The sequence below is a fragment of the Gymnoscopelus braueri genome (assembly GCF_963280865.1).
Source record: "Gymnoscopelus braueri genome assembly, chromosome: 3".
NCBI lineage: Eukaryota > Metazoa > Chordata > Actinopteri > Myctophiformes > Myctophidae > Gymnoscopelus > Gymnoscopelus braueri.
In genome coordinates, this window is record NC_137612.1 from 30,402,657 (window position 1) to 30,427,164 (window position 24,508).

Genomic DNA, 24,508 nt, shown 5'->3' on the forward strand with positions numbered 1-24,508 from the left:
TAGCCCCTAAAATGACGAAATTCCAGGCCTGATTATATCCCTTGGTTTAGTAAAAGGCAAGATACCATTATTGTATGTTGGTTACTTGTTCTAATACAGTCTGTACGGTATGTGTGTGTGTGTGTGTACTGTACACACCTCCCTCCCATGATTTCATGTATTATACTTCTATCTTAGAAATAGGTGTCTCCAACTCCGTTTTGCCTCAACAAATCACTGACTGATTGAGAATTTCCAGACACTAGGATTTGTATTATTTAGTCAGATCTTGCACTTATAAGTTGCTCTGGCTAAATTGTACATTTTCATCCGCAGGTTCACTTGCATTTTCCTGCATTAAAACCACATGCATGTATGTAGAGCCCTGCGCGCAGTGCGGCATAGTTTGGTGGTTGAGGGGAGAACGAGTGGTGGTGTACACAGGTGCAGGTTCTGAATAAGGGAAGGGTGAGCCAGTAAACACTCGCTCAATATCATTTTTATTTTTGAACTAGGGACTCGCCATCAGGGCTACATTATGTGGTACACGCCCTAACCACTCAGCTATTGGATCGCCCAAAAGTCCCTCAAAATCTAAGCACAACTATAATATTGACTTTATTTCTATAGAGCTTTTCGAAAACGTAATAAAGTAAAGAATTAATATATAACAAACAGATGAACAGATAACCATTTTAGTGTATACAGTCAAATGAATAAATGTCAAGAGTAGAACATTTTCATTAATTGAAATATTAAAGCTGTACTGTAGACTGGCAGTAGGCGGGGTCAGCCATAGCTAAATAGGTACAGATGCCATCTGGGAATCGGAAGATCCTCGGTTCGCTACCCGGTCCTGGTCTATGTTTCAGTGTCCCTGAGCAAGACACTTAACCTAGATGCTCCATGGGCACTATATCAATAGTGCCTAGTGCTCCTAAGAGTTAAGGTTTGTTAAATGCAGAGGTAAAATTTAAGTCATTTTTGGGGTGAACTACTCCTTTAACCTAGATGCTCCATGGGCAATATATCAATAGTGCCTAGTGCTCCTAAGAGTTAAGGTGTGTTAAATGCAGAGGTCAAAATTTAACTTATGGGCAAATGTACTGTGACAAATAGTACCCTGAGTGAGTACTGACTGTAGATTGCAGTCTGAGTGGGTATTGAATGCGGACTGTAGAATGAGTGGGTACTGTAGATAGTAGTCTGAATGGGTTTTGACTACAGATTGTAGGCTAGGAGTGGGTATTGTAGATTGTTGTCTGAGGGGGTATTTTGAGTCATTTAGTTATCATAAAACAAACACGGGACAACCTCAGGACTCAACTGGTTAGTACAAGTATGCTCACTGCGTACAGAGTAGGCACGGACCTATTCCCGGCCTACTATCATGGGTTTGAATGTAGCCCGTGATGTATTGCTTGTCTTCCCCTCTCGCCGAATGCAACCAGCTTATTTTGGGAAAAATGTATCCAAATAGGCAGAAACAAAGTACATCTATGTATTCTTCATGTCCTATCACACTGTAAAATCCTCAGGGTTGATTTATCCATTCGTAACTCAGAGAGTGTACAAATGTAACTAAATTCTGATACATTTGTACACTCTCAGAGTTAAATGAACACAGAGGATTGTCCTGTGCTAGAACCTTTTCGAAACATGGTTCACTAAGAACTAATGGGATGCCATGTCTTTGTTTTCTAACACAGGTATCATTGACAGCTGTGTTTTGGAAACACGGCAGGTGGTGGCTGTAACAGGAGATGGCACTAACGATGGCCCTGCCCTCAAGAAGGCTGATGTTGGATTTGCCATGGTAACAACCTTTTTTAACGATTTTTCCATTAAATTGATTCCTTGACTGTTTCCAGGTTGTCTAATCTGACTGTTGCATTTTGCCACGTTTATTTTCTCAGCACAGTTGTGTTAGCGAGAGACTAACAATGTAATTATATTTCTAATGCCGCCTTCAAAAAGTAATTTTAGCCGAACCTCATCCCTGATAAGTCTCCAAATTAATGGCAGCTCCTTCATTAAGGCAGTGTAACAAAAGTTGACCTTGAATGAGTTGGCTTTTGAGCACAGTGAATATGTGTGTGCTAGATCACTGCATGCCTTGTACAGTACAAGAGTGTGTGCCTTCCTGTATTAAAGTGTAAACCTCGTATCTTATGATCTTCTGTAGCCTGCATAGATTTGTTTTTACTTCATAACTCCCCAATGACTTTGACCGCAGTCCCTCTACAACATATCCAATTTTCACCCATGCCAAAAGTTGTCGTTCTATTTTCATTGATTTAAAGTGGCAAACAGTAGGGGGTGCACCCTCATCCTGCCCCTGCTGGGCTAACTGCGAGACCCTGCAGCTAGGGCAACTGGCTGTGAATAAATGAGCCCACAGGAGAGAGAGATGCATTAGCCACGGAGGAGAGAGACTAATGGCGTTAGGAGATGCTCAGCAAGACACATACCATTAAGCCCACAGAGAGAGAGAGAGAGGGAGAGAGAGAGACTTGCACATCTAATCGGTAGCAGTGGTTAGAGCAGTCGCTCTAGCGGTTATGCAAGCCCTGTGAGGTCAGGAAAGGACAGACAGAAACGGTTACCACTGCATCACTGTTTACTCTACTGTCCGTCACCATACTCCACCGCTCACTTTACATGAGATAAATGAACAGCTTGACGGAGGTTGTGAGTCTAACCTAAAAGCAGTTTAATTGAAAATGGAGAGGATAATGATATAGCCCAGGGTATGAGTTGGCCCAAATTTGCAGCACGGAGACAGCTGGTCATATATATATGACCAGATATATATCTATATAGGTATATGTAGATATATATTTATATATATATATTGATATATATATATCTATATATATATGTATCAGAGTCAAAGCTTAGAATTTCAGTTCCCAGGAAACACAAGGGATGAATTCTTGTTAAAACACACTTGTGCTTGGACCAGCACATATGGCCTGAGTCCACCCTGTGTTTTTAAAATTGAATCTTGTCTGATTGAGCCAGCCAGATCCAGCAGCCATTATGTGAGCCAATGGCTCATTGTTTATCCCTAATAGCTGATTCATTTGAGCCCAAATCAATTCCCATCAACAGAGATTATTTCTGACACAAAAAGCCCTCCATTCAATTTAAACTCAGATGACACTTTTGATCGTGCAAAATGGCCTTTGTTCAGCACACGTGTTGTTTTCCTCCACTGTTGGCCACTGACGACCTACAACATACTGGAGCATCTGAAGGTCTAGAGTAGATTCTTGCTCATGAGCACATCGGCAGTAGTTGGACGCAGGGCACGCAACTCGCTACTAAATGAGTAGACTAAAGGAAGTATGCAGGGATGTTGAGTGAAATAAAACAAGCGCTCCCCCGTAACCCAACAACACTATGTATCCCATCAGTGAGGAAGTGACGTGCTTGTTGTTTTCATCGAGGTGCATTTAATTTGCAAAAGTTTGGATTACCCACATTTTTGTGGATAAAATGTATCCATAACTCATAGGATATGGAATATGAATGAGGGTAAAGATAGAGCAAATAAAAATGTACTGTAAAACTCCTTTGGGAGAAAAATAACTGATATGTACATGTATTGAGCAGTGATGATGATTCTTAGGATTTAAACCACCACACCATGGGACATGTGGACAGGGACTTGTACCCTGTCCAACCTTCAAAACCACTTGACTACTACCAACCCCCTTTTTCCAAATGTGATAATTGTAGACAATACTTTAATAAAAGCAGATTCAGCCTCATCTTACAGTACCTCTTATCAAACCCACATCATTGGGTGATTGTATTTTGTGCATTAGAAGCAAACATAGCCATAAACATGTCAAATAATGCAGCTTCCGATTTGTAGTCATATAATGCAACTCGGACGGGAAAGTACATACTACTTTTGTTATGGTCATCATCACATCTCTGCTTCCGTCTCTCGTCAGGGTATCGCTGGTACAGATGTAGCCAAGGAAGCCTCGGACATCATTCTGACAGACGATAACTTTTCCAGCATTGTCAAGGCCGTCATGTGGGGGAGAAATGTCTACGACAGCATCTCCAAGTTCCTCCAGTTCCAGCTCACTGTCAACGTTGTGGCCGTCATTGTGGCCTTCACCGGTGCCTGTATCACACAGGTACTGTATGCTTAATTTATAACCGAAAATAGCAGATCTACAAGCTGACAACCTGTCGCAGGCTTTTTCTTATTCATGACACCGGCACGCAACAAAGTATAAATCGGGACTGTAGCCAGAAATGTTGTCTCATAACTTGCCTGCAGTACAAGACATGTATCCACATTCTGTTTATACAGTATTCATTATGTAGCCTGTATGTTATCGCCTAATACATATCCTACAAATCCTTGTAAAACCTTCAGCATTTGAAAAAAAAAATACATTGCACATGTGAAACTGTACACTCCTTGCACATACTTCGGATTGATGTTGCACTTACAGTACACATTTTTGCATCCATGTATACCCACATCTTTGTTGCATTTAATGTACACTGTACAGCTGCTGTGTCCATTCCCAGTTTGATAATTATACGTTCACAATTTTGTTTACCTTCTTTCTCTCGATGCTGTGTGTACATTGGTTTCTGAAACAATCCAGCAGTTATATATTGCGAGTTGGGCGTTGCTTGGTTTTTGCTATGCCGTGTTCAACCCTGGCTGACAGCTAGCCATGTTAAAAACTCAAATTTTACAGCTAAATAGTACACTAAAGTATGTTTGTGAAAATATTGAGGACTGCCTTGTTTGACAGTTTTGACATGAGTTACGCAAGCCATCCACGTTGCGATGGACCTCACTTGGATAAAAAATGCGGTCTAGTCTAGCAACAACCTTTTTGATTAATCTATAATCTTTTTTTGTATGTGTATATTATCGTTTTATAATATACTAAATTGATTGGTCTGATTAACTACTTAATCCCTATTTTATACTTTGTCATACAATGGGCTACTGCGAAAATAGCTTATGTACAAGCTCACAACACATCGCATAACCTCATGTTGTGACCTTATAGATGGGCTATTTTAGCTAATGTTTTTTTTTTTTTTTTTTTTTTAATTTTATTTAAATCAATATTTTGTTTTAAATATTGATTCAATCAATTAGTTAAATGAACTGTTGAATCCCTAGTCGATATCATGATTATACAAATTAAATTACGGCGGTTGGTCTGTCAACTCACCGTGCCATATTCATCATGCACCATGCGACTGACTTGACATCAGTCGACAGATCCAGTCGACCAGTGTCTGTTACCTGGTCTCACTGCCCCTCCCCTCCCTCTAGGACTCTCCCCTGAAAGCGGTGCAGATGTTGTGGGTCAACCTCATCATGGACACTCTGGCCTCCCTGGCGCTGGCCACAGAACCCCCGACCGAGTCCCTGCTCCTGCGCAAGCCGTACGGCCGCAACAAGCCTCTCATCTCCCGTACCATGATGAAGAACATCCTGGGCCACGCTGTCTATCAGCTTACCATCATCTTCACCCTCCTCTTTGCTGGTAAGGCTGAATGATAGGAGCTAGAGCTGGACATGGCATTAGGGGGGGTGTAGTAGCACTGATAGTCTGCCTGCACATTGTGTTGCCACGTCCTCCGGGGAGCTTGTGTGTGTGCAATTGTCAATACTGTACCTGGAGCATACCTTGAAAGCTAAATTCAAATCAACCACTAGGGGGCTCTACACATGCAACAAATGGGCGTGGCATACACAGAACAGACAATGAATTGAAATGTGTTTGTCCAGTTATTACAAAACTCGTAGGATATGTTTCCTAACACTGATAAATCATGTGTAAAATTATTTTGAAATCACCCAATAGCCAGTAGTACCAAGTGCCTGGTGCAAATTTGGCCATAAATCAATGACAGTTTTGTCCAAACTTCTCAGAAGTAGGTGTATATGTGTTATTAAGCTGTTGAAACATTTCTCCCAAATCGTTTTTGAAATTGAACAGTCGGTGGGGATGGTGTTGCCGATAAAGAGGCGTCACAGATTTGGTCATAGAAGAATAAATGTCTGTCTGTGATTGGTCTGGACCCCTCACAGCTTTCAACTTCTAACAGTCCATGTTGACACAATTGTACATTCACCTATTTGCAGCTACAATGTACCCATGTCTTTTTCCTGTCTTTTAACTCTCTGTCTAAAATGTTCTAAGCTGAGAAAAAAACAAAGGGAAGAGGACATCCCACAAAAAGAGATGGGAAGGTGTTCTGTGACATTGATAGAGAGATACATTGTTGCTAAAAACTGATCCCATTATGTAAAATGAAGCGCATCTGCTTGTGAACTCTCAAGCCCATTATTCTCAACAGTGTACTAAAAAAAGTATTGGAAGATATCAAGGTATTTTGTCTTTAAAACCTTTAAAAAAATATTTTCATTGTGATACCAAAAAATAGCATTTTATACTACGTTGGTTCCATTGATCCAAGCCAGAACACAATCGATTGATTGATCATTTAAATAAGCATGCACTGAAAATGCCCACGCCCCACCCATCTCACCACTTAACGTGGCAGCCATTCGGCTGCCACTTTAAGTGGTCAGATGGGTTTGCCACTATTGCTTTCAAGATTTTCAAGTGGGCCCTGATCCAGAAAAGGTTTTCTGGGAACCACTGGTCTAGAGGATGAGTTAATACAGGAATAAGCCCCAAAAGGCCATGGCTTATAGTGATTTTAGAACATATTTTACAACGGCTTTGAACACAGCTCAGCCAATCCTAATCCATGACCGGAACTATCCGTTAAATTCATTACCAGGCCATGAGGTCACCAAAGTCAGCGGGACTACAAACTGCACATTTAGGTTAGTTTACCTCTAACATCACATCCACCACCATGAAAGCCACGTTTCTGTCAAGTGTTTCACTGTGTGTGTGCACGCACGCACGCACGCACGAATGAGAGTTCTATTTTATCTGTTACTTTCCATTTAAAAAATATAGAATTGTCCTTGGAATAAGGTAGGTAAATTGTGAAATGGGGGATGCCTGAAGTCCTGTGTCTAAAGAGCAATTACAATCCAAAGAAAATAATCCCAAGGCACTCTTCAGAAGGTTAAAAAAGCTTTAATAAAACAGGATAGTTAATCACAGAACAAGTAAAAAAATACATGCCTACATGTTTTGTACTCAAGTGGATTTCTTCAGGCAATTGTGTTCGATGATGAACTAGTTTTTTTTTATTATAGCTTTGTTAACATTTATTTGTTTTCTTTGAGTGCTTTGGATTCATGATTTCCCCCTTTTGGACCAAAGAGCACCCTCAATGACTTTATCTTAACCAGCCATAGAACGCCATGGCCCTCTTTTCAGACTTTTGGTCTGAAAAGCGTTTATTTGTATTGTATGAAGAGCATGGAACAGGGCAGATGTTAATGGTGACTATTGATAGTATTCTGAAATTCTTGAAAGCCCACCATTAAAGATTAATATTTTCAACTCTGCGCCACAAAGTGAAAAATATGCCCAGCCCTTAGTGCTATGAATGTTCAACAGTGCAACCTGTTGAACAAACCGGCACATATGATGTGCTCATAAAAAATAAAAAAAAGACTATCTATCAGCATAAGCACCCCTTAAAACTGAAATGAGATGGCCACCCTCATGGCTCGGTCGGTTAATATGTGGAATAGCAGTGCAACAGTTAATCAAAGTAATCGATTTAATCTTCCCTTTCCAGAGCAACATTAGCAACTTCCTCCTGGGGGATCCCGAGGCGTTCCAAGGCCAGTGTGGAGATATAATCCCCCCATCTGGTCCTTGGTCTGCCACGGCGTCTCCTCCCAGTGGGACGTGCAGCGAGGATCTCCCTAGGGAGACACTCGGGAGGCATCCGTACTACTGTAGATGCCCGAACCACCTAAGCTGGCTCCTTTCCAAGTCAAGGAGCAGCGGTTCTACTCCGAGTCTCTCACGGATGACTGAACTTCTTACCCTATCTCTAAGGGAGGGGCCGGTCACCCGTTTGAGAAAACTCATTTTGTATCCACGATCTTATTATTTCGGTCATGACCCACACTTCATGACCATAGGTGAGAGTAGGAGCGAAGATTGCTCGGTATATCGAGAGCTTTGCCTTCGTCACAACAGTGCAGCACAGCGACTTCTCCGATTCTCTGGCTGATCTCCTGTTCCGTCTTCCCCTCACTTGGGAACAAGACCCTGAGATACTTAAACTCCTTAACCTGGGGCAAAGTCTCGTTATTTACCCAGAGTGCACAATCCATCGGTTTCCTGCTGAGAACCATGGCCTCAGATTTGGAGATGCTGATCCTCATCCCAGCCGCTGCACACTCGACCGCGAACCGATCCAGTGAGAGTTGAAGGTCTCGGACCGATGGTGCCATCAGGACCACATCATCCGCAAAAAGCAGTGAAGCAACCCTTAGCTCCCCGAACCGTATACCCTCTCCTCCACGACTGCGTCCCGAGATCCTGTCCATGAATATCATAAACAGGATAGATGCGCAGCCCTGGCGGAGGCCAACCCCCACCGGAAACGAATCCGACTTACCCATAATCATAACTTCCTGGTTCCACATACAAAATGATGCGTTTCGGTGTTTTGTTCTAGCTTTTCGTTCCTGCATCTTCACACTCATAATTTAAGTTGTTCAAATGGCTGAAAAATATTTTTAAATAGCCCTGAAATATAAATAGACATGAAATGAGTTAATTGTGGCAGTGATATGTCTGTAGTGCTGGTTATCTTTTTCATCTTGTAGAATTAATTGGGTGTTTATCTGTAATTGTATTTGTCAGTTTATATTGTGTGTCTAGTTAACCAGCGTTTTATTTTTATGTCAAAATTCATAACAGTCCTGGAAACGGCATACTTAAATGCGTAATAGGCTTTTTGTGTGTCAGCAGCAGAACTGTTTTTGACAAATGTTAATGCCCCAATTCAATGCCCACTTACTGAACCAATTTCAATGCCCTAGTTTATTTATTTAAGTGGTCTAAAAATGCAGTGTTTTACAACTGACACAATTTAATCAATAACACCCTCCCTGACCACAACGTAGATCATCAGAGATCCCTGACACAGCATCTCTATGCTCTCTTCCTTTTCGCAGGTGAGCACTTCTTTGACATTGACAGTGGTCGCAACGCACCGCTCCACTCCCCGCCCTCTGAGCACTACACCATTGTCTTCAACGTCTTCGTCATGATGCAGCTCTTCAACGAAATCAATGCCAGGAAGATCCACGGGGAGAGGAACGTCTTTGAGGGAATCTGGCGCAACCCCATCTTCTGCTCTGTGGTCCTGGGGACGTTTGTCCTGCAGGTACTGTATGGTCTGATAAATTTACACACACGTGCACACATGCACGCATGCTTTTTTTTTTCCTGTATTGAATTTGGGAGTGCCACAGGCCTACTGTATATCCTAGGCCTAAATAATTATCACTTTTAATGGTGATATTACTGTTATATTTCCAGATTTCTTTCTTCCAAAAACTGTTGATGTACTGTATTTTACTGTGTCCTTACACAGCGGGAGTGTTTGTTTCTTGCAATTAATTTGCATTCATTTAAAATGCTGTTTGTGTCATGAATACATCCACATAGAACGCAAATATAACGAGGCGATAAAGTGCCGTATTTAAAAAAAAATAACTAGGTCGATTTTTACTGCGAATAAAAGCGTAATCCTTCATGAACGAGGCATCAACCAAATTAATAGTTTAATGAGAAATATTAATTTCGTTTAATTTTCACGCTCCCAGTGTGTACCTTTTAAAAAGCTGTCTTTCAGTATTCTAGATTTTTATTATTAGATTTGTGTCAAGGTACAGAAGAGTACAATTCTTTGGTTTCACAGACTTGTTTCTTTAGTGCACACATCCAACAGCTCTATTTCACTGCTTACTTATAGTCTCACAAGTACTTCTCACAAATATTTTTATAGGTGTGAATTACATACAGTAGATTATCAAGAAGTTACACATTCTCTTTATAATATTCTAGATTATACTGGGTGTTGAGGTGTATTCACATAGGACTTAACACAATTTGTTTGAGCAAAGTCAACGTGATGGGAGCTACATGGCCAGTGTTTCCCCTATGATGAAGTTGTAGCAGCGCCAGTGAATATCTATCATCCAACAACAAAAAAAATCGAATTAAAAGAAAATGATTCCAAGGCACCACACAGTGGCCCTGTGGACCGCCTCCAGCCAAACCACTCTGTGTATGGGCAATACCGAGGCTTCTATATTTTTGTATGCAAGATCATTATGGATCTTCCAAATGTTTATTTCACAGATGTTTCCTTGCCCATTCCAATCAAATGATTACCTTTGTTGTAACGTTAAGCGTAATTTATACTCCATCGAGCAAAGGTGTTGCTTTCTTGAATATTTTAGGGTGGCGATGCAATCTACAGTATGTGATGGAGTGAAGTTGCTAGTATCTTTTTTTTCTTTTTCTTTTCTTTTGTTGTTGTCCTCCTCAGCAAATGATAAGCCCGATCAACGTTGGTTTGCTTCAATGTTGACATCTCTCTGGTGCCTGTTGTAACTTGATTTAATCACAGTGCCGCTCATTCTTCAGCAGCGGCCCAGTGCTGCTGTTGAATGCATATAGGGGAAACACTGATGTTCCTGATACGACACGAGTCCTGTCTGTTCCTATTCACCTGTTTGCTAGAGAAGCTTGCTTGCCGCTTAAATTAGGAAAGTGAATTTAATACAGGCAAGACTCCTTTGCACATTTTAACCACATTGGGTTGTCTAGACTAGAGGAGTAATGAGTGAATGCATAAATGAGAATCAGAAAAAGTAACAAAAAGATGGCACTGTACACACACACACACACACACACACACACACACACACACACACACACACACACACACACAGACACAGACACATACACACAGAGAGAGATGGATGTGACTTGACTTTTCTTTGTTCCAGATCCTCATTGTGCAGTTTGGAGGGAAGCCTTTCTCCTGCACTGCTCTAACCATTGACCAGTGGTTGTGGTGTGTGTTCATCGGTATAGGAGAGCTGCTCTGGGGACAGGTACAGTAGGAGACACTATACTTTCAAGCGGACAAATCAAACTTAAAGGGGTAGTTCACCCCCAAAATAACTTTTTTTCTATTGATTACTCACCCCATGGAGCCTTGAATTCATGGATATTTTTTTGTTTTTGTCGCATTCCTTCCTTTATTATTTGATTATAATAAATTTAGACACAAATGCATTTGTGTCTCCTACCGGAATCAATGGGGCTAAATTTATTATAATCAAATTATTGGCTTAGGAATGTGACAAAAACAAAAAAATATCTATGAATTCAAGGCTCCATGGGGTGAGTAATCAATAGAAAAAAAGTTATTTTGGGGGTGAACTACCCCTTTAAACAGCAATTGGGTTTCACAAACACTTAGTGGGAAACTAAAATACTTACTAAAATAAACGGCTTACAGTTTGATATGAGATCTAACAAGGTAAAAGACAAAAGCCTCAGACGCACTATTGTTTACAATGATGCCGCCAAGTGCACGTGTCAAAACCCGTTGACACGTGGCACAGAGCACCAAATCACAACAGGTCCAAGTTTTTGATTGCTTTGCCAGCAGTGGGAGTGCATGCGGAACAGAGAGTGAGAAAGAAGAGAGCAGTAGAGCCCTGTAGATAAGATAAACTTTAAGACTGACCATTTTCACTTTCTATCTTGTCAGTACGAGTAGACTCTTGCAGGCTGACAATGCCCCTGGCTCGGTTGCTCACTGAATGATTCAGTGCGGATGGAAATTAGCGCTCTGTATAATGGAACATTGCACCTGAGACAACGCGTTTCACTACTATGAACAGGTTGGACATTGTTATGAAAGAATTGCCAATTGACATACAGAACAGACACTTTATGTCTATGCCAAGGTAGACTTAAAGGGGGATGACACCCTAGGCTGATTTGGTAGTTAGTTTTCCACTTCAGGTGAAAAACTACAGCAGGGTGAAAACATGGCAGGCTGCCATCACTGTGTACACTGTAGTACACAGTGATGTAAGCAACACATCGATGTGTTTAGATTGTACAGTAGGTGTGTCAATACGTGTCTATCATGCTTTCAACATTAGCATGCCCTTGGCTCTGGACACACCTATGAAAATCTATCACACTCTTTTTTAATTTGTTTGGTGCAGCTGTGTTGCTTACTAGTCTGCCATGTTTTTAATCTGCTGTAGTTTTTGTCCTGAACTGGAAAACAAACTTCAAAATCAGCCTGCGGTGTCATGCCCCTTCAGGCCCCTTCAGGCCCCTTCAGGCCCAGAGAGCAGCCATTCCCAACCTGTGGGCCACGAGGATATTGCATGTGGGCCCCCAAATAATTGGCAAAACACAAAGATTGTATTGATAATATAAAATTAACATGAAGGTATTTTTTTTTTTTTTTAACTTTGTTTTCATTGTGATGAATATGAAATTAAAGTGTACTACGTTGGTTCCATTGATGCAAGCCGGAACACAATCGATAGATTGATCATTAAAATAAACATGCTCTGAGAATACTCGTGGCCCACCCGTCTGGTCAGATGGGTGGGTGGGCCATGATGAACGCTTCTATATACGGTACTGTAACAGTTAGATACGTGATAGATACGTAAATTCCTGTTCGATAAAGAAAAGTATCGTCAACTTGCAACGAGATGATGACAAAATAAAAGAGAACCATGACTTTTAGTTAGATGGTTGGGTGAAAGAAAATGCTCTTTGTGTAGGGAGAGACCAACTTTTGAATGGGTTAAAACAATCTTCCATTGGCACCAGAGAGAGTTCAGCCGGAGGGATAGAGTTTGAGAGATTCCTGTGTTGACAAGCAGACACAGGGAAGAGAATGACATAAACGGCTCAAGTAAGAATGAGAATAGTTATTTTTAAGGTGTGGCTCTCTCTGTATGGCGAAAGCTCTCTAGAAATGTGTATGTCTGTACAGTATGTACAGACATACGTATGTGTTATCAAGGGATAATCTTACCAACCGCTGGGCCTATCGGCGCTAACATTTATTGTGCACAGTACCAGTAGGCCAAGGAAGTACATCCACTTACGTGTTATATTTTTTTAAATATTAAACTTTATGTTATTTCATAATGGAAGTCAATAGCGGGTTGAAACCTTGCCAAAATATGGCGTTGAAGTAGCACTGACGTCATAAATGACTGATATCAAGGTTATCAATGCATTTTAATGTCAAATATTCCAAACATTCTCAACATTTTACAGCACCACCACTTCCCTTAAAATATCCTCCCGCGTGTTTAAACAACTTAAAATTCACATTTGTTTACACTCGAGTTAAAGTAACAGTCAGACCTCTGCAAGTGTACTCACTTTCTTTGACATTGGAATGCCTTTAGTGAGGTGCGTGGTAATGGCATAATCAGCAACACCAAATTAGCATAATAACTTCATTGGTTGTCATCTGCACCAGCACTCATAAGATGAGGACTGTAATGTGATTCCGTAATGTGAATCAGTGCCATGCTAAATTTGCCAATCAATTCTGATTAATAGCCTGCTCATGCAACAGAACTCAGTTACTACTGTGTTAAAGTAAAGCCTGATTTATAATGTGTCGTACACCAGTGTTGCGTGCTGGAAATAGCCGACCTAAAAGCTCACAACCCGCCGCATGCTGAGCTTGTATATCAACTATTTTTGGAGCATTACACCATCGTAGAACATTATATAAATCGAGCATAAGACCTGGGTACTTCTACCGCTCAGAGATGGAGGGTGCAGATCGAGTTCATTTTGCATGCTTCTTAGCAATTTATTCACTCCACGTGTGCAGAAAAGGTGCATCCGATCCTGAGCATTTGAATTGACCGCAGATACGAGATATCTGTCATTTGGACACAAATGAACCACAGTTTGGATGTGATTTGTGTGATGCAAAACATTATAGGAAAAGGATACATTCAACTTGATTTCTTTCAAAGCCTTAATTAGATATAGTAGCTAATTTTTTTTATTTTTATTAGCCTACAAAGCACAACAGAATTTGCTTCCATACTGCATTCTGAAATTGTTCCTAATAAGAGAAAACCGGTATGAGCTGAGGGTAACACTTAGGTTCGAAAATACTAGAGCTAGAACAAACTGTACAAGATGTAATACATCGGTTATGGCAATAGAAATATGGAATGGACTTAAAATATGCAGTTCAATCTATAAATTCAAGAAAATGTTTAAAGATAATATAGTATGTAAATATAACTTCATAATAATACATAAAATATTATTACTAGTATGTGAAAAGTCCACATTCTTTTGTATCTACGTTTTGCCATTGTTTCTGTTTTATGTATAATAATGTAGGCATTATAAGCTACGGATTCAGCCTACATCTTTTTGGTCCAACAATTTTGTGTGGGTTGTTGTGACTAACTGTAGGAAAATAAACAACATTCAATCATTCATTCAACCAACTAAATCAAGTTACATGTACAATATGCTTTGTCATAGCAATACGATAACTGTGTGTGTGTGTGTGTGTGTGTCTTTAGCTGGTCACGGCCATCCCCACACACCGCCTGAAGTTCCTGAAGGAGGCAGGCCATGGCGCTGCCACGAGCGAATTCCACACACCGGGTGATTCGGGTGAAGGAGCTGACGAGATCGACCAAGCTGAGTTGGAGCTGAGGAGGGGACAGATCCTCTGGTTCCGAGGCCTCAATCGCATCCAGACACAGGTACAACTCGCACCGCTCCACTGATGCAGGAAGTATTTTAAAAGTTTTGAAAGAAATGTAATGATTTATACTTGGCTGCACATCGCGTCGAGCAATGAAAATAGACGATCTACGTACAATTACTTTTAGATCTGGTATTTCCGATGCACAACACCCATGTGCAACTACGTATAAATCAGGCTTATAAGCTGCTGTTCTGTTTTGAAGTGGCCATGCAGGCTGAGGTTTGGCCAGCTGTTCAAAATCAGGGTTTTTATGTATTCTCGTTTGTTAAATCATTTTGTAACAATATGATATGATTTTTTGTGTAGAATAAAAAAATATATGTTATTTTCTGAACAGTCCCTCCCTCACAGAATCGACAGCTGGGGAAACGGAGTAACTAATGTATTTGTCATCTTTCTGCGCACATACAGTAGGAGGTTAGGCAGAAGAAATACAACAATGAAGAAGACATGCCTGGTTTTACTCTTAACCATCTCTTCCTAATCTTGATTTGTTTTTCAGAATCAGAAATATGGACAGCAGACTGTTATAGGGACAAAATGCCATGATCTGCCTTTTTTCAGACTCCCGACTAGTCTCTTTAACCGTGTTGCTGTTTTTGCACAGCCCTCCACCTTAAAGAAGAGGAAACTAGAGTAGTGATATAGTCAGTAACTGGCAAGCTCTAGTCGGGCAGCTATTGCTGCACACTGCAAAAGATAAACATATTTAATCCAGTCTTTTCCCTCAGGTGTTCTTTTGTTATAAGTTGGAGTCCATTCTAAACTAGTTTTCACTTCCCAGTTGATGTGAGATGTGATGGGCTCCCATGTGGGTGAACAGGTGGATAGTGCTGCAGAGTCTCCAAGAGCTACAGAACACTCCAAGGGAGAAAACACAGCAAGCGCTGCCATCATGCAACTTTGTACCGTCAGTTGACATGGTTGGCAGCACACTGCTGCACAGGGAAATAATGATGCACTGAAAACGGGCGCACACATACACACACACACACACACACACACACACACACACACACACACACACACACACACACACACACACACACACAATCATGGGCTCACACACACAAATAGAATTTGCTGTCACTGAATTCTGTGTTTGGAAATACTGAATATGTTTCTTACCAGCCATGTCCTTTTATAGTTTTTTGGGGCAGATTCCCCACACAAACATCTTCACACTTCAATTTTAATTATTTGTGTCACATGAGGAAAAACACACAGGCATACACCAGACAGCACCAACAAATCTCCAGCTGTGAGGTGATTGAGTGTCACTTGCGCATCATTAACAATGGTGGAATGCCATCAAATCATCTTCTCCTTACAGCTTCATTTGAATATTAGGGACACAAAAGAGACCACACAGGTTGACGATGGAGGTTTTGGGATGTTTTTTGTTTGATTGTAAATCGACTATTTTCACAAAACTCATGGCAGCTTGCCACAGCTTCATCCCTCAGTCAGTTGAATTAAAACATCTTTATAAAAAGGCCCTGCTGCTGTATACAGAAGATGCAGTTAAGGAGGTGACTTGTTGGCTCCTACCTTTAGTAGATAGAGGACCCTATAGTCACTCAATTGTTATTTCAACCTAATTTTCTATATCTGTGGGATCTGCGACATATCACTTAAATTGTTATGTGACAGGGTTGGAACTTGTATTGCAATCAGTGTGTGTGCATTGCGAACCACCTAGGTACATCTTAATCCCAATAATGCGCTGTCTAAATAGTAAGGAAATGTCTGCGCTGTCACTGCACCGGAGATAAACCTAAAAGCTGGTCTAAACGCAAAGGGCAAACTCTGTGTCTAAGATGGCTGTGTGCCCTGTTTGCTCCAGAACACACCCTCATTTTAAGGTGTGTACCTATTTGCAGCCCATGGGCACTAAATAGACTAAACTGGGGAACTGCAGTCCCCATGTCCCAGGTACGATTCCAGACCTAGCCAGCAATGTGTCGAATATGACTGGTCGAAGTGTCCTTGAGCAAGACGCCTAACCCCTAACTGCTCCGCACCCCTTGTGGGCAGCGATCAGCTCGTTTGAGTTGAAACCGAACTTCCCCCGCGGGAGCAAGTTATTAACCGGGGCAGCAGGTGTAAAAATGGCCACTGTGCCAGTCGGAAGATAGCAATGAACTGTGCTGCCCGTTATCCCTGCTTTGTGCCCAGTTGTGAGCTTGTAGAATTATCGCGCCGCACTAGGTCAGGGTGAAGTGCTTTGTTTGTTTGTTTTCCTGCCATCAGTGCAGGAAGTTTTACTCCAGTTTGGCCAGAGGGAATAAAAAGGATTTAATTTAATTCTTAAAACATTCACTGCCTGTATTATTTAATTGATTATTTTGCTGCTGCCAGCGTTTTTCACCTAGTTTTGATGATCTTTGGAGAGCCGCAGAAGCCACGACGTGCACGCGAATGTAGATGTGTTAACAAGCTAGTTTCAACATAAAAAAATCTCCATACCTTCTGCGTTGGCTAAACGGCAGGGGACTGGAGCCGGTTGGCTGGTTATGTAGCCTCTCTCTGTCTTGTCTTTTCCTGTTTCACTCTCTTGTGTTCCTACATCTGCCTACTTTCCCTTCTTACAGACACACTTTGTCACTGCTCTCTGCCTCGCCATTGCTCTATTTCCCCTAGTCTAGTCTCAATGTTTGATTTGATTGACAATTTTTCTCTGATGTTCGTCCAAGGTCGCCGTTCAGATTCTGCGTTGTGGTGCGGTCTACTTCTTGTCTTGCAGTCGGTATCGTTGAAAGCCTTCATATGGAGCCCTTTAGCCAGATTGATGCTTGTGCATAAACGTGTTGTGCGATGCGCTGCTAGTCAAAAATATTTTCAACTGAAAAAAGTAATGCCCCACTTCAGTTGATTGAATCCCCCCCATCTTTCTGTTTCTGTGCCTGTCTTTCCCTCCTGGGATGGGAGGAGACGTGGATGAGGGGACAGAGGAGGGGGAGACAATGAAAGGATGCAGGCTAATTAGGTCCTTATCCTTCTCCCTTACCCCCCCCCCCCCCCCACTACTCCCTCTTTCCCAGTCTCTTCTCTAATCCTTGTGTGCAGAACTGTGTGTGTTTTTATATTATAATATATATTATGTCTTTGCACGCCTGGCTGGTCAAACACAAAACGGAGATAATTGCTACAAGGACCTTCGTTGCCAAATCATCATCAGCCACCCTCCAAATAACACTTTTTCTGTTTCTCTCCAGTGCTTTCAGCCCTTTCATTAACGACTTGAAGGGCCTTCATTCCTCCTCCTTTTTCAAAGTAGCCAGTTTTTCTGGGATTTTCACATTTTCTCCCTGCAATAACTATTGTTTCTCCTGTTTAAATGGCAGCACTCTGACTCTCTGTCTCTCTCTCTCTCTCTCTCTCTCACTCTCACTCACACAGACTCACACTATCTCTCTTTCTCCCTCTCTCGCTTTCTTTTCTTCTCTTCACTCTTCCTGGCTCCAGGCCTTTCCCCTCAGTCCCACTTCTTTCTGTCACTGCCCTTTGTCGTACTGTCCGCCTCCCTTTTCTACTCATGTCACTACTCTTTGTCCTTCTCTCTCTCTCCCTTCCAAACCTGGCCCTCTCCCCTCTACCAAGGTGGTATCCTTCCTCTTCAACTAATTCTCTCACTGTCCTTTGTATTGCCCTGTATCTGGTCTTTGGTATATCTTCTTTATGTCTTTGATGTATCTTTAACTCTTTGATATACATGTTTAACTCTTTGATGTATCTTCTTTAACTCCTTGAGCTATCTTCTCTTAACTCCTCGATGTCTTCTCTTAAAGGGGAAATCCACCCATTTTCAATATTTAACTATGTCATTAATATAGCATAAAGGAGTTGTGTGGAAATAAGAAAAAATTTAAAAAAAAAATAACATTGCAAAAAAATTTAACATTGCAAAAAAATTAACATTGCAAATTACACCATGATGAGTCATCACAGTGTAATTTGCAATGTTAATTTTTTTGCAATGTTAAATTTTTTTGCAATGTTAATTTTTTTTTTAATTTTTTCTTATTTCCACACAACTCCTTTATGCTATATTAATGACATAGTTAAATATTGAAAATGGGTGGATTTCCCCTTTAACTAGGGCTGCAACAGTTAATCTAACTAATAGATTTTATCAATTATAAAAAAAAACATTTCTATAATAAAATCATTTTTTTATAATAAAATCTATTTTGGGGTAAACATTATTATTCCTTTTTTTTTTTCCCCCAAATACCAAAAATAGCAGATCTACAAGCTCACAATGTCTTGTAATGTGATGCGTTGTGAGCTTGCTTCTTTGGCTATTTTCTGTATTTTTACGTGACAGCGTTATACGTCAAAGTATAAAATAGGGCATAAGTGGTTAATCAGACTAATCCATTTAGCCGATTATAAAGAATTACGTAGAATGTTTTCACATCAATTCGTCATACATTTCTTTTATAACGACAGCGCTTCTCGATTATTCGATTAATCCAAAAATGTATTGATAGGAATAATCGAAAATCAAAAAATAAACGATAGTTGCAGCCCTACTCTTAACTCCTTGCCTTAGGCACTCTTCCTGCTCTGTAGCTCTTGGCTCTCTAACCACTGTGCTTTGGCTGTGTCCTTCCTTCAGATGGATGTGGTGTATACCTTCCAGACAGGCCAGGCCCCAGTGCCGGGGGCCCTGCGTCGCCAGCCCTCCGTCGTCAGCCAGCATGATGGTGCGGCCAAAACTCTGTCTAGCCCCACCCATGTAGGGCTTAGCGCCTCCAACTCAGCCACGCCCCTCCCTGCTGCACCCTCTTCCTCCTCTGCAGGCAGTGAGTGCCGTTTACTGGCGGCATGAGCGACCCGCAGCCTTGAGCCAAACCTTTTCCTTTTTGCGTTTTCCTGTTGCATCATCCAGTGGGAATGCTGCATGTTTTGCGTGATTTGACTAATGGCCCCAGCAAAGCCCTTCCCTTTGTTTCTATGGACCCCACACCTCCCTGCTTCTGCAGTTTGGTTATTGTTCATCATCAATCACATTAGGCCTGATTATATTTCGTCATAGGACGGTGCCGTCCGACGCCACCGAAAATAGCTAATCTACAAGCCTGCAACGCGTTGCAGTGTGACATGTTATGAGTTTGTAGTTCGGCTATTTTTAGCGTGTGACATCGTCGACGTATAAGTTAAGTATTACAGCCTGTTACTTGCTCTTTCATTTATCTGGGCTGTTGTTGACGCTTTTGCATTTTAGAAAATCTTGTTGCCCTCTCTTATATTATTTTTACTCCCATCATTCTTGCCTACATGGCACAAAATGTCAAAAATGTTTCCGATCCCAGACTCGCTCCCCATTTCTCCCGGAACTTCTCCCTCTTCTGCACGATACGGGGATTTAACTTCTTTCACAAGCTTGCATTAACCCTTCTGTGACTTGCTGATTTCCTAGCCAGTGACAGATAACAGGAAGCATTGCCAGAAAAGAAATGGTGGGGGGGGGGGTGGATTGTAATCCTTCCGCTTCGCAATACAGGGGGGGAGAATCCCTGTCCTATTTTCTATCTGCCTTTTCCCCGGAGGCTGTGGCTTGGGTAGAGAGATAATTTCATGGGTTAATCCTTGCGAGGGGTGAAACATTCAGAGAGATGCTCTGTATGGGGCTGTGTTCCTCATTCTAGCGAGCAAGTCGAGGGTTAATGGCCAATGGCCAACCAACCAACCGACCATACAGCTCTTCCCCCGTTTCCCTGGCTTCTGACCAGCCCTGCCTGCTATTGTGTTTCTGCATGTTGTCCGTGTCAGGCAGAAACCTTATATATCCAAAACTGTTACTTCTCAGAGAATGGAAAAAAAGAACCTGTGTTCCAATGAACCAATTTAACTATTAAAAAATAGCAGATCTACAAGCTCACAATGCGTTGCATCGGCAACTTTTGTGCAATGCTGTCATACAATGAAGTAGAGCAATAATGTGTGACAAAACATTACAAGTTGAAATATGGAGATGAGGACAAGGTTTCTGGCTGACAGCGATGATGTGTGTGTCTGCATAGGAGAATGTGTTCTGCACGTGACTGCATGTGTATGCTCTTCTCTAACATCAAACAACCCATTTACCCAGCCTGATGCGCTGCGCCCCGTGTCTCCTCCAGGCTCGTTATACATCATAAAATACACAGCTTCAGCTTATAGGAACAATATGAAAAACGTAACGGTTCATATACTGTGGATCATTATACTCCCTGCCATTTACCAGTCCCTGTGTAGCGGTGATGTTTAAGTGTGTGTGTGTGTGTGTGTGTGTGTGTGTGTGTGTGTGTGTGTGTGTGTGTCTGTGCACGTGAGTCACTGAACTGAGTGTGGAATGAGGTGCTCTGTCCAGAATGTCATTCTATTCATTCATTCATTAGTAGAGGCTACACTATACTGTATATGTTAGCAAGTCTATCTATAATGCTGTGAAAAAGTACTGTCCTGCTGTTTGAATTTTGCACAGTTTATATGGAACGCTATGGGGGGGGGGGGGGTGAATGACACCTAGGTTTTTTCTCATTTTGTTTAACCCATTAAGGCCTGAGGTTCTGATTCTACAAAATGTCCTCTAAATCTTTCAAAATTTTTCAAAAATAGCCAAAGTATAAAATAGTGGTTTAAGTGGTTACCCAGATGCGTTCCCGGTTTTAATGGGTTAATGTGCTGCAAGGTAATCAAACATGCAGGAGTCGCGTAATGATTTTTCTGCAGACCCAACGAGTCAAAAGTGGAAATGTTTTGGCCGACACAGGCCCCATTATGTCTGGCAAAAACCAAACACTTGCATTCCCATGGAATGAAGCTCATGCCAGCAGTCACACATGGTGGCAACAGTGTCACGTTTTTTGTTTTGTTTAATCGGGATCTGGGCAACTTGCCCAGAGTATGCCATCTGCATCAGAGGATTTCTATGTGAGAGTATCAGGTCATCAATCTGTAATTTGGAGAATATTATTTGCTGATGACCCAAAAAAACGAACACAAACAAAAACACATCAAGCACGATAACTATAACGATAACTATAAATATGTCAAGTGGATGGCAGAGTCCGCACCACGGCAAGAATGACAACGATAGTCATAAACAATATCATTTGGATCAATTTCAGAGCAAATTTATGAACGATAGAAACATCGACCTGACATTGAGCCAATCGAAGTCCATCAAAAGGACATCTGGGATACATTCGGTCTCACTCACCCTCGGAAAGTTGTGTTATTAACAGAGATGAGGCGACTATTATGAATAGGAACACTAGCTGGTAGGCTAGCTGGCATTACCTCAGGTAGGCTACATCAATCTCACCTCCTTATAATTAATAATCAGAGTCAGATTATCCATATATCCTATTGCATGCGTCTTTCAGCACCGTCTTTCAGCACCACGGAGGTGGAGATATCTCTCTCTCCCCCTCTCTCCTTTGTCGTTCTTCAGTGTGGACACTCACTTAGTTATCGTTATAGTAATGGTGGTTGTCCTGCTTGTTGTGAACAGCGCTTTATACGGTACCTCTGAGGTACGATCCTGCAAATGTGAGTTCACTGTTAAGCTGCTTTAACCAAGCCTAATGCCTAATTTATGCTCTGTCCCACGACAGTGTTGTGCAACGAAAATAGCAAACCTTCAAGCCCACAACGCGTCGCAGAAGTGACACGTTCTGAACTTGTAGGTTGACTATTTTCAATGCACAGCACCGCCGTGCGACAAAGTATGAATTGGGCTTAGGCTTGTCAGTAGGCGAACATTCACCAAAAATACCAGATCTACAGTCTCATGTAGATCGGCTATATTCGGTGAAGAGACATGGTGTAGAAGGACAAGAGGAGGGGACCAAGTATAGACCCCTTTAGGACCCCAGTCAATGAAGTATATAGATAGTGTAAGTGGTTAAGTTAGTTAAGGAAGCCGTAACGCTGGGACATTTAGGAATAGCATAACACTGTTTCATAAATAGATATTCAAATTTGTGTTTGTTCACTCATGGACCCTTTGATCAAAACGAAAGGAGAAAAGTAGAAAATCAGACACAGACAGCACTTTTTCATGGCACTATCTATCTTTATCCTTTTGTCTCCTATTCTTAGGCACGTGTGGTACACAAGCACCGCATATCACTTGTCTTTCTTTCCATTTGTCAGATGTATTGCTCACAAAAATCCCTCTCTCATCTCTTCTCTTCTCTTCTTTGTCGCTTCATCTTCACAAGAAGTGTCATCTTCCTCCTTCCAACCCTCCATTTCTCTTGGATGTGACTCTGACGCTGTGTGAGATTACAGTTCGGCTATTGGTGCGCGACACCGTCGTACAACGAAGTATAGATAAAGTTTTAGCATTCATTTATGACTGTGTGCATGCGTCTGTGCGTGTGTGTTTGTGGATACTGTATTGATTTCCAGATGTAAAGTAGCTGGTCACCCTCCCTGGAGATTTCTAACCCAGATCCTAACTGTACTGTTGTTCCAAGATGTGGACCTACAGCAGGTTTTTTTAAGGGTCTCACATTGAGTTTGACGTATTGTCATAGGTCTGTATGGGGGTCATAGGTCATTCCTCTGTAATGGGGTTTGTAGGTCATTATGTCCTCATGGGGGTCGTAGGGATCTGTGTAAGGGGACACTATCACTATCACCATTAGATCTACTGTACAAGCTCACAATGTATTGCACTGCGATTGCTTTTTTAACAATTAATTTAGCATGACACCATTGTGTGTGTGGTTAATCATTTCGTTGATATATAAAAAATGTAAAAATATATATATTTAAAAAAATGCGCTTCTTGATTATTCGATTACGGTAATGAAAAAAGGAACCCAGTAGAATGATCGCTAAGAAAGTAATCGATTGTTGCAGCCCCACTGAGAAGTTAACCCAGTGATGTCACAAGGGTAAAATCTGTGAATGGGAAAACTACAACCCTTACTTCCTGTTTTTTAGTCACTAACATCAGTGGCTGCGACATTGTCCTTTTTAGCTGTGTTTGCCACAAAATAGTGCTCTTGACTTCAGAAAAATGAGGTTAACCACTTGGATCCACGTGAAATGCACATCAGTAGCATCATAGTGTCCCTTTAACCCTAGCATCCCTGTTCTTTGCATATAATAGGGGAACATTTCGCGATAATTGTTGAACATTCGGCAAAAAAGCTGAACTACAAGGTGTTATGTCGTGAGCTTGTAGATCGGCTGTTTTCGGCAAGGAGATTTATTTAAAAAAAGGATGAGACCAAGTATAGACCCTTGGGAGACCACGGTCAATGAAGTATGGAGTTTTAAGTGGTTTTAATGCATTAAACATGCTGTCAACTAGCACAAACATACTCGTTGTTGTCGGGCAGAAATCAACTCCATTTTAATGCTTTTGCATTTTTTTCCATGAATCAGTGCTATTGAACACCCTTTACGTCTGAGTGTTGGTAAAACAAATATTGAACCAATGAAAAGTATTAAAAGCGCTTCTGACAAAACCAGCCACCCATTGGATCCTCAAACTTTCTGCTAAACCACCTAACCACCAAAGGGAGTTAGCTGGTTTTGCTGACGCCAGGCTCCACCCCCTTTTGACCTCCAACCTCATTGTGAGCTTGGGGTCCATTCAGCTGTTCTTATCAAGGATGAACAAAACCTCCTTTTAAAAAAATTAATAATAATAATTTCCTGAAAGATGAACATTTTGGAGTTAGCTGGTTTCTGCCCGACAGCAGATATATATATATTATTATATTATTATATTAGTTTAAGTGGTTTT

The 24,508-nt window shown here is 41.4% G+C and overlaps 1 protein-coding gene across 1 annotated transcript in view; it reads left to right on the top strand.

Moving 5' to 3' along the window:
* The window catches only part of atp2b4 (ATPase plasma membrane Ca2+ transporting 4), a 122,267-nt gene that overhangs the window by 89,117 nt on the left and 8,642 nt on the right, over positions 1-24,508 (top strand). Inside the window, exons 15-20 of the mRNA XM_080425215.1 lie at positions 1,689-1,795; positions 3,945-4,136; positions 5,309-5,522; positions 9,107-9,318; positions 10,952-11,059; positions 14,558-14,743. Coding sequence (XP_080281341.1) covers positions 1,689-1,795; positions 3,945-4,136; positions 5,309-5,522; positions 9,107-9,318; positions 10,952-11,059; positions 14,558-14,743 — 1,019 coding nt within the window. The remainder of the gene's footprint in view (positions 1-1,688; positions 1,796-3,944; positions 4,137-5,308; positions 5,523-9,106; positions 9,319-10,951; positions 11,060-14,557; positions 14,744-24,508) is intronic.